The following is an 11,599-nucleotide window of genomic DNA, read 5'->3' as shown; positions in this document are numbered from 1 at the left end:
CAGTTGCATTCCAAACAATAGCCTTCTGACATTCTATACAACAAAATAATCGTTGCTCTGAAAGGACAATCCACATTGTACACACACACATACAAATAATAGGCCTATATTAGCATAAAAAGATCAATAGTTAATGTACATTATACTTTGATTATTGTCATGGGTTAACACTTTATTTTACAGTGGCTTTTTTACATATAGACCTATTTCATATACTTACCGTAGTAAGTAAAATATGCATCGTTACATGCAACTAACCCTTAACCAAACTCTAATCCTGCATAGTAAGTAGGCTATATGTTGTTAATTCATATGTAACAATGACACCTTGAAATAAAATGTTTCTGTATTATTGTGTTCATAAACTATTGATCTCTTTAAGAACTATAATTTATGATAACTTAATGACTTATTTTTCATTATTTTTTTGTTAAAATATTTTGGTAACACTTAAGGTTCTGTTTGTTTACATTATTTGACTACATTACAACAAATAAAATAGCCTACTTAATATTAACACATTGATTAATCCGAGTTAATATTATTTTCAACATTTAGGCCTACTATTGCATTATTAAAACAAAAGTTGTGTCTGATAGTATTATTTAATGAACCTGAGCTTATAATTAACTAACATTAACAAAGATTTATAAATACTGTTACAAATGTATATTGCTTATTATAAGTTGACGCATTTACTAATTTTAACTAATGGGACTGTAAAGTGTTACCAATATTTTTATTAGACATATTTTGTTCATCATGGGATATTTCTTGCTTTTTTCCCTTCAATATTGGGATTGTATTGGAATTATTTACCTGTTGTTTTCTTTAAAATTGTACACAGTGTAATTTTTCATCATGTTATGTATTCTTTTGTGTAGGTTTAAGGTTAAACATACTAGTTGAACACATTCTCATCTGATCAGATAACAGAGTTGATACAGTTGAGAATACAGACAAACCTGTTTCTTTTGGATTGTCAGTCTCTCCAGAGACTTGTTGAAGGGACAGTAAATACATTTATGTTTTGTACGGTGGAAAGGATTCTCTTTCTAACCAGATACATCCAAATTACGCAGTTTTTTGCTGCTTCAAAAGCCATTATCAGTAAAAGTATTGATGTAATTTCATTAAATCACGCTAGATGTCGCCAAAGCTTTTTGCAGACAAAAGTTTAAACCTTTAGTTTCAAACACCAGGCTACTATACTGTACATGGCCAGACTGCATTTGTATAATTCAGCAAGTTCCATCCAGTTGATTTTTCAGAATTAACAATAGCTAGTTTTTAACGTCACCAGCCTTATCAAGTAACATGTTAAAGGGTTAGTTCACCCACCCCCACCCCCCAAAAAATATCACATGATTTACTGACCCTCAACCCATCCTATTTATGATATTCTTTTTTCAGACGAATACAATCTGAGTTATATTAAAAAATGCCCTGGCTAATCCAAGCATTATAATGGCAGTGAATGGCAGCCCAAAAAAAGTGCATCCATTGGCCCCAGGCCAGGGCTTATTAAAGGCCTGAAGTGAATCGATGGGTTTGTGTAAGAAAAATATCCTTTGTAGCGTCTTCCTCTTTATGATGCGCAAAATATTTTCTATTGGTGAAAGATCTGGACTTAAGGCTGGCCATTTCAGTACCCGGATCCTTCTTCTACGCAGCCATGATGTTGTAATTGATGCTGTATGTGGTCTGGTATTGTCATGTTGGAAAATGCAAGATCTTCCCTGAAAGAGACGACGTCTGGATGGGAGGATATGTTGTTCTAGAACTTGGATATTCAGCATTGATGAAGGAATTGGTGATCCTCTGCCCAACTTGACTTCTGAGAGACACTTATTGCTACCTGTCCCAACTTTTGTGGAATGTGTAGGAATCACTTTTTTGGAATCTCACTGAAGAAGTAGGTCATCCAGGTACTTTGTGCATGCTCTTTGATGAGTACTGTTAATTCAGACATAATACAGTCTAAAAAATCCTGGGTTAAAAATGGACAAACCCAGAAATTGGGTTGTTTTTGAACCCACAGTGAATGGACTCATTCAAATAACGCAGTTTCTGGGTTGTCCATTTTCAACCCAACTTGAGTTATTTTTAACCCAGCATTCGAGTGTACTCTTGTCACATACTGTTGTTTGGGAAGTATGCGATTTCTGATACAGCCATTATTTCTAAATCATTCATCATCACACAGATAAAAGTCAGGTCATGCACAATGCATTATGAGATATACCTGTAGTGTTCCACACAGTAAGCTTTTTGTATACTTCATAATTCACATCATACATACTGTTTACTTGAGAAATATTAAGTGTAGCGTGGTATACATAACTACAAACTTACTTTGACGTTAAAAGATGTATGGCATGCATAAAAACCCACACATGATCTCAGTGATGCTGATTTTATTGAAAAAATGGAACTATCCATTCAGACAACCGTGTTTAGGTACAACGTGAATACAAGCTTTAACATGGTGCAGAATAGATGTGATGAGAATAGACTCCTATCACATGCTGTCTAGTGCAGACGCAGTATTCAGTGCAGACATTCAGTGTGCACTTCTGAGAGGAATGTTACAGCATGGAGTGGTGAACTCTTAGGCACTTTGTGCAGTAAAATTGTGCAACAAGAGTTTTTCGGAAATCAAACACTCGGCATTGTGAGTTAGTCGCTCAAGCCGTCGAAATGCAAATAGTAAAAGAGAAACCCCTGAGCAAAAATGCTGTTTGTGTGGATTTAAAGCAATTTCATAGAGCTCATACTTAATATAAGCATGCTGCACTTCTCAGAAAGCGATTCAGGTGTGAATTTACGATACTTTGTCTAGTACACTTGCATTGTTTGTAACATAAAACATTATGAGGCACCTAAAATTTTCATTTTCAAAGTAAACGTAACAGATAACACATGGTGGTCCACTGATCTCATAAAACAAACACAGGTGTACACACACACACACACACACACACACGTTTGTTTTTGTGACATATGGGGACATTCCATATAGGCGTGATGGCTTTTATACTGTACAAACCATATTTTCTATCCCCCTACACTGCCCCTAACACTACCCCTAAACCTACCAATCACAGGAAACATTAAAAAAAAATCATCCTGTATGATTTATAAGCATTTTGAAAAGTGGGGACATGGTCAATGTCCTCATATTTCAACCTCTCCTTGTAATACCTGTGTCATACCCATGTCTTTATACACATTTGTGTCCTCATATGTCACAAAAACATGCCCACACACATTAACCACATTCACTCATATTTAAATTAACAACCTACAACTCATCCCTCATTTTATCACCCTTCGGTCGGACCAGCCTGCCCATGAAAAGAATGGAGTTAGTCTTGTTGTCTTTCACCAGGAAGATGAAGGGATGGTCAGCGTAGAAGAGTTTGGGGTTTTTGAGCTTGTCGGTACCAAAGATGCTAGTATCGGGTGGATTTCCCTCCGTGTCCCACTCCATTGCAGAGGCATGGAACACGTTGGACAGGTAGAGGTCTTTCTTCCCTGAGATGTTGGACAGATCTGCTTTGGCCTTGTCCACAGCTTCCGTCAGACCCAGCTCAGCTAGATGTTTCTGCAAGATGGCGTGGTGTTATAAAAGTAACTGAAATCACAGGTGTGTTTATAACAAACACTTGCTGAAATTGCACTCTTCATACCTGCAGGTTGTGGCTGACTTCCACGCTGATTTTGGGCAGCGAAACCGCAACCGCCCTCTGCTCCATCTTACCGATCCAGGTGTTCAGTTGTTGACGTGTCAACAGTTTCTCCGCTCTCTCCAGGGATTCTACGTGGTATGGCATGATAAACACCACAGATGACATCTTGTGGGCCAGTGGCATGTTCAGAACTAAAAGCTGGTTTGTTGCGTCGTCAAAGAAGCCATAAATGCCTGAAAGACAGCATAAACATATGATGTACATGCAAGGGAAAATTACAAAAACTGAAATTGCCCGCTTAATCAAACAGCAGTGTTGGATATAAATGATCGGCTTACTATAGTGAATCAAGTTGTTTCAAAATCAAACTATATATTGAAATATGATATATCTTAAACATATTTTATATATTATAAAAAATATATCTATAACAAAACAACTGATGAAAAATATTTTTTGTAAACTAAAATATGTTTTTCCGTTAACTTAAATTACATGCTATTTTGTTCAAATAAACAGACCAAAATTAAAGAATATGACATGATGAAATATTAAATAAACTTAAGCAATATTTCCGTCAAACACAAAAAAACATTTTTCTATATTTCTTTGTTGATATGTGTTTTAACAAAAGTGTTTTTAAACTAAATATTCAAATGTTATATATATATATTCAACAAACTAAATGTTATATATATATATATATATATATATATATATATATATATATATAAAACCTTTAGTTTGTTGAATCTATAGTTTATTGAATATATATTCAATATATTGAATATATATTGAATCACATATTTCAATATATATATATATATATTCAATGTTTGAAAATAGAAGTTCAATATTTAAAATATTTTTAACCACAAATTTTTCCTTGGCTAAAATTACATGCCTTTTTATTAAAGCGGCACTAGGTAACTTTTCAACCTTCATAATATATTTTTTAAGACTCTTGTGATGATAAATCGACTTACAATAGGTTGAATGACACGTCTGCCATAGCCTGATGGGGTCTGTATCGTTTTTAATCTTACTTTTAAACTTCGGGTTTCGGGTAGTAACCCGAGAAAAAAAATGAACTACAAAATTCGACTGCTTTACGGCATATACGTCACTTCCACCAACACACACACTTCCTTACATTCGGACGTGCGAGCCCAACTTTGTTCGTCGGATAATATAGTCATGGTCGAAGCAGCACAGACAAATAAGAAAGAAAAGGTTTTGTTGGAGGAAAGCAATAAGAGGAAATGAAAAAGTGATGGGATTAAAGGCAGGACGAGAATCAACATGTGACCAGGGTTTGCTCGTCGGCGTGAGCTGAAGGAGGCGTGCCCGACCGATGCTGTCCTGCTTGTTACGGTGAGCTACCACTCAAACATTGAACTGAAGTATCATATAGATTCTGTAAAACGGTAACCAATAATGACGCTGGCTTGTAAACGTGAGCATCGTGATTATTTGGCGTTTGAAAAAAATAAAACCCATGAAATTATATTCATATGACATGCTGAAACATGCCACTGACTGTAACGTTACCTGGGATGAAGACATTTCACACGCGACGCCAGAAGAACTCCTCCTGCAGTGTTCAGGGGAACTGTTAGTGCTGCACCGACCCGCGGGACGCTTTTATGAAGTTATTTGGCCCGCACCGCACCACTGTATATATTTTTACAACCCGCCGCGCACCCGCGACCATTAAATAGACATACGGGGTCCGCGGGTTATGAGACGAGCCACGCATCACTAGTTCAGGGCTATCAGGGTTGTCATGTCAACAAATGTATGCGCGATGGCATCCCCTGTTGTAGGATGACAGCTCTTAGGACAGTAGTTGAGGACATTATTTTTTCCAAACTGTAGGGGGACCCCGAGAGCAAAAGTAGCCAAGTGCGGCTTTAAGATAAATTGACTTAAAATTATATGACGTGACAAAATATTGACAAAATTTCAATTTTGTCAAAACAAATGTCAAAACACAAAAAACTAATATATTAACATTAAATATTAATATATTTTAATCTATTTAATTATAAATAAATTGAATATTACAAAAAATAATATAACATTTGAATTTTTAGCTTAATTTTGCACTTGTAAGACTTTTGTTGACTAAAATTACATTAGATAGATAGATAGATAGATAAATACTTTATTCATCCCCAGCAGGGGAAATTCAGGTGTCGAGTAGCATTCCATAAGAAACAGACACAGTAAGTACAAGAATTAAAAACAGATAAAAATAAAAACAAAAACACATTCTGCCCAAGCAATAAATAAATAACGACAAATAATAAATAAATACATAAATTTAGTTAAGAGTTACTATCAATAGTAATAAAGAGCAAATCATCGGCATTCATTGTAAAGTCTTATAGCAGCCGGTACAAAAGATCTCCGGAATCGTTCAGTCCTACAGCACAGAGAGAGAAGCCGATCGCTACGTGTGCTCTTCTGAGCTACCAAAAAGTCATGTAAAGGATGACTGCTGTTGTTGAGGATGGCCTGTGTCATGCTCATCATTCTTCTCTCTGCCAAAACTCCCACAGAGTCCACGCCTCTCCCCAGGACCGACCCACATTTTTTGACCAGTTTATCTAGCCGTTTACTGTCTCTGACAGTCAGGCAGTTCCCCCAGCACACAACACTGAAGAATATAGCACTGGCAACAACAGACTGATAAAAAAGGTACAACATATCATTGCAGACATCGAATGATTTGAGTCTTCTGAGAAAGAAGAGTCTGCTCTGACCTTTCTTATATGCTACATTAGCATGAACGGACCAGTCAAGTTTGTTATCGAGATGGACACCCAGATATTTATAGGTGGGGACCACCTCGATGCTTTCTCCACCGATCAACACAGACGGATGATGAGTCTTCTGCCTTCTAAAGTCTACAATCATCTCCTTTGTTTTAGTTATATTAAGGTTGAGGCCATTGCACCTGCTCCAGTGTGTGAAATCCTCAAGTACCCTCCTGTACTCCACCTCGTCCCATCATTAGATTGTTATGACTAAATATTGTCTGAATGTAAAGTTTATTTACTTCCATCAAAACAAAAACTATAACAAAAGTGTATTATAGTGTAACTATAATAACATATTAGATACATTTAAGTGTGTTGAAAATGATGTTATGACGTTAACTTTCACTTGTTCACACTGCTAAGAGTAAAGCGCTCCAGATATGATGCAATTGAAAGGCAACTCGCTCAAACGCTATGCTGAAATGTCCCGGTCCTTAGTTAAAATAGCAATTTTCTCACAATTTCCAAATAGTTGGAAACATCTGGGATATTGTAGGTACTCAACTGAACAAAATATATAACACTGGCCTAGTGGTTTTTGGATATTTTACTGCAAAAATACTACATAGTGGACCTTTAACCATGGGCTCACCTGTGCGGTGCATCATGGGTACAGAGACAGTGTAGGAGCGATGCACTAAGAAAACACGATTGTCTACCATCTTATGGTGGAACTGCTCATCCCAGTGTGCTGGAGAGAAAACAGAGTTTCATTTTAGTTTTTTAAAGATTTTACAAATTGCTTCTCATTCTTAAGGTGGTCGAGTCTTACGTTTATAGAACATGGCGTTGATGATCATGGCTCCATCCGTCTTCTCCACATCTTTGGTCACCTCGGGGAGCTTTCCGTCGGTGGACTTCGATGCCCATTCGTTGATGGCTTTCACCGCGCTGCGCTTGTCACGGAAGTTTATTTTGGAGTGCTCGTAGTTATAATGCTTCTTGCTGCTCTTCAGGAAGTTGTCGACGAAGCTAACCGAGCTGGGCCCGTAGAAGCGGTTGCTGATCTTCCAGGTGACGTTACGTGCCGTTGAGTTACTGACCTCGGTGAGAAGCTCAGACAGCCCAGAGTGCAGCTGCTCGTCCTTCACCGTAGTGGCGCTCAGGACAGTTTTGACCTGAGAAGCAGTGTTGGATTTCCCTCCAAGAGCCACCAAACCCAGCGAGGAAGCCACTACCACAGGGGAAATCAGTATGTTCTCGACGTCCTTCTCCTTTGCCATGTTCTGGTACAGGTTGAAGGCCAAAGTGGCACTGTTGTCTGCCAACATGTTGGCATGGCTGCTGAGGGTCTTGTCTGCGCTCACGGTGGCCATTAGGCACAGGAGAACCACACTTGACACCAACATGATTTTATAGGTGGTAAGTTTACACCCTGTAAGAGTAACAAAAAACTAGTTAGTGAGGTGCAAATCAATTTTACATATGAGATGATTTTCTATATGTGTAGAGCTGGGAACTGTTTAAGTTTCAGACCACAGAACCAAGAGTAGCGCCAATATATATTAACGCTGTAATTTCAAGCTACAATTTCCACAGACTTTTAATGACAGGCTATGCAAAAGGACGCCAGAAATGTTACATAACTGCCACGTGCACAGTTGTAACCTCACTCTCTAAGCTCTCAGAAGATCTGAGATCCTTCATCACAACATGCTTTTGCTTAAAAACAAGACATATTCCTTAGGAAACACTGAAAATATGTTTTAAAGAATGTTTACCGTTCAAAAGTTTGTGGTCGGTAAGATATTTTAATGTTTTTGGAAGACGTCTCATTCTCACCATTTGATCAAAAATAAAGTTGAATTGTGAAAATTATTACAAATTTAAACTAAATGTTTTCTATATTACTATTTTTTTTAATATGGTTTATATCCTGATGACAAAGCTGAATTTTCAGCATCATCACTCCAGTCTTCAGTGTCACATGGTCCTTCAGAAATTATTCTAATATGATGATTTGCTGCTTAAAAAGACATTAACCAGACATTAAGACAGTTATCAATGTAGAAAACAGTTCTGTTGCTCAATATATCATTTATTTAAATTATAAATCTTTTTGTAACATTATAAATGTCTTTTTACTGTTACTTTTTGATCAATTGAATGCATCCTTGCTAAGTAGAAGTATTATTTTTCAAAACTTTTGAACGACCTTGTATAATATCACACGTACCCAAGATGCAAATCTATATTCATTGTGGGAAAAGCTCTAGCAGCCACATATACAGATTTCACGGCCCCCGGAGTCATCTTACGCCGGATAACCGTTATCCAATCAGCACTGCCAGGATGGCAGGAAGTTCTTACAATAGTGTGGGAACGTCAGACTTCAGACATGTTATAGTTTGTGCAGCTTTCCCCCACCCCTTTAGCAAAAGATCAACCCAAAAATGTGGCCTTCAGCCATGCAAATGCACCTAAATGGACTTGTATTATCCCATATGGGTGAGTCAGAGCTTTATTTGGGACTGTTACATATGCAAACAAACCTTTTGAATCATCAGTTAATCAAAGCACTTCACTGCTTATTACGTTTATATTTGTGTAAAACTATACAAGTCTCATGCAAACATTTATTTTACATTTCTACATTTTAAAAGAAGGACTGCTATGGAATACTGCAACAACAAAAAAATGCCATGCAGTTAATGATACCTGAATGCAAAATGTTTTCACAGCTGTAATGGCATCTGTTACTCACCTCTCAGAGCTTCCGAAAACTTTTGCAATCTCTCGGATCTGTTGGCTTCCCCTGACATCAAATCCTTCATGCAGATTTTATAATCTGGAAAAGAATCCTCTGGAAGTTGGGAAAGGAGTAATATAATGGTTCCCGTGTTCTGTGAGACCTCCCCCAGATCCAGTTACTGTGGGAACTAGACTCTCCGCAAGGTCCTAAAGGCAGCAGAAACTGACCCTTTTCCTGCTCACACAATGACTATAAAAGAAACTAAAGTGCTTTTCCATGCAAGGAAAATGGTGTGTATGAAAAAGGTGGATTTAATACAGAATCAGATTTACTAATTATAATATTTTAGCAAGAAGCAAAATGCAATTAATTCTTAAATCTGGCACTACATTTTTTAGTATTTGTATTTGATTGGTAAGGAGAGTTTACCATTTATATTATAAAATGAACTAAAAAAAACTTGTAAGGTTAAGACAAGAGGCTATTCTCCTTCCAGCCCTACCCTGTCCGTCTCTTGTCCCTCTCTTTTCTGCATGCCACGTTTGAACTGGGTCGTGTCTAGGCCTGCAAGCGGACAGCAGACAAAACAGGGCAGAGATTTTATCTCACTTTGGGTGTGAAGCAAACTTTATAGTTCTCATTTGTCCCCATTTAAAAAAAACAACGCCTATTTTTATTGCTTAGAAGTTGATTTTTTAAAGCTCAGGATACTTTTTTGTCTTGTTTTGCAGCAAAAATATTTAAACTTCCTTAATAGAAATTATATTTTTTGACAGCTGTTTACAACTTTTGGCTCTCTAACTGTTAAAAAACAATACTGCATGCATTTTGTGTGAGAACATTTTTTTTGGTTGTAATAAAACAGCATCTCTAGGTCGCTTTTATAGCATTTCAAATCCCTCAGCTCGCGCCATCTCCAAAAAAAAATGTTGGTTCTTGTTTTATTATGAGCTCGGATGCGTTCTCGTTTCGCCAGCAGACTCTCCTCTGTTCTGCGTTTTCTAAACAGGTGATTCCCTGGAGATTTGAGATTTTTGTGTCTCATTTGTTGTGACAATCTTTATTTACACTTACAGATATGATCAAATATACATGCTAGTAATGTGTTAAATTAATATGGTAATTCATGCTAGCAACATGTTAATTCCTGCTAGAAATGTGCTATGTTAGTAACGTGTAAAAATCATGGTAATTTGTACTAATTATGTATTAAAAAATTCTACATGCTAAAACGTGTTAAAAAAATACTAACTTAATGTTATCAACATGCTAAATCATACTAGCGGCATGATAATTAATACTAACAATGTATTAAAACATTCTACATGTGAATGGCCAGAACAAATTAAAAGTTTTCTATTTTAGTTGAAAATGGTGTTGTATAAGCGGCCCCAAAGTAAATAACTAATTGTCACATGCCTGTCCTGTCTTGTGTGCACATGTGGGTTTTGTCATGTCTCCGGTCTACTGTCAACCCCGCCCTTCTTGTTATCTGATTATTGGTTTATTTGCCCCACCTGTTCTCCCTCATTATCTGCCTTGTTTGTTCCCTTTATAATCTCCTTGTGTTTGTCAGTCTGTGTTGGATCCTTGTGTAATGTCTGCGTCTCCCGTTCTCCCTGTGATTCTGTTGGTTTGTTTAAGTTATATTTTATTATTCTATTGTGTGTTTTTCCCCCTCGTGGGTTTTGTTTTGAGTTTATGTTTTATTTGTTATAAATAAATATATCCTTTTCTGCACTTGAGTCCTCGCACCATTTCCTTTGTCTGTGACGTGACAGAAGGATCCAACCATACAATGAGGACTCAGCAGAGAAGTTCTCTCTCGGTGCCAGTTCCGGGGGTCCCGAGTCCGGGAATCCCGAGTCCGGACATGGCCTGGAGGGCCGTAATGGGAGGGTTTGTGGTGGCAGTCCTGCATGCTTGGGAAAAGCACAGGGTGTCATCCACCACTCCGGTGGTCCCAGTTCCGGTGGATCGTGCTCCGGTGGTCCCTGTGCCGGTGGATCGTGCTCCGGTGGTCCCTGTGCCGGTGGATCGTGCTCCGGTGGTCCCTGTGCCGGTGGATCGTGCTCCGGTGGTCCCTGTGCCGGTGGATCGTGTTCCGGTGGTCCCTGTGCCGGTGGATCGTGTTCCGGTGGTCCCTGTGCCGGTGGACTCCGTTCCGGTGGTCCCGAGTCCGGAAACGGCCTGGAGGGCTGTGATGGGATGCTTTGTGGTGGCAGTCCTGCATGCGTGGAAGGAGCACAGGGCTTTATCCGAAGCCCCGGAGGCAGTTCCGGTGGTCCCAGTTCCGGTGGATCGTGTGCCGGTGGTCTCAGTTCCGGCGGATCGTGTTCCGGTGGTCCCTGTGCCGGTGGATCGTGTTCCGGTGGTCCCTGTGCCGGTGG

At 38.4% G+C, this 11,599-nt stretch overlaps 1 protein-coding gene across 1 annotated transcript; it reads right to left on the bottom strand.

Annotated features, from left to right (window-relative positions):
• Window positions 1-2,974: 2,974 nt before the first annotated feature.
• On the bottom strand, window positions 2,975-9,648 carry serpinh1a (serpin peptidase inhibitor, clade H (heat shock protein 47), member 1a). The gene is made up of 5 exons (XM_067432780.1): window positions 9,222-9,648; window positions 7,290-7,892; window positions 7,110-7,208; window positions 3,693-3,925; window positions 2,975-3,607 (listed from the first exon to the last, which is right to left on the bottom strand). Exons 1-5 carry the CDS (start codon window positions 9,289-9,291, stop codon window positions 3,305-3,307), a joined length of 1,308 nt encoding a protein of 435 aa, XP_067288881.1. The 5' UTR covers window positions 9,292-9,648; the 3' UTR covers window positions 2,975-3,304.
• Between the last annotated feature and the right edge of the window lie 1,951 nt (window positions 9,649-11,599).

The sequence above is a fragment of the Pseudorasbora parva genome, chromosome 23, assembly GCF_024679245.1.
Source record: "Pseudorasbora parva isolate DD20220531a chromosome 23, ASM2467924v1, whole genome shotgun sequence".
Lineage (NCBI taxonomy): Eukaryota > Metazoa > Chordata > Actinopteri > Cypriniformes > Gobionidae > Pseudorasbora > Pseudorasbora parva.
The sequence above is the reverse complement of the archived record's forward strand: the minus strand, read 5'-3'. Positions and strand labels throughout refer to the sequence as shown.

Bases quoted from the DNA above. Each gene is read 5' to 3' on its own strand.
- serpinh1a (XM_067432780.1), bottom strand. From the start codon at position 9,291: ATGAAGGATTTGATGTCAGGGGAAGCCAACAGATCCGAGAGATTGCAA. The intron at 7,209-7,289 runs GTAAGACTCGAC...TTTTCTCTCCAG, and splicing joins CAACGCCATGTTCTATAAAC to CACACTGGGATGAGCAGTTC. The intron at 3,926-7,109 runs GTGAGCCCATGG...GCTGTCTTTCAG, and splicing joins ACCCATGATGCACCGCACAG to GCATTTATGGCTTCTTTGAC.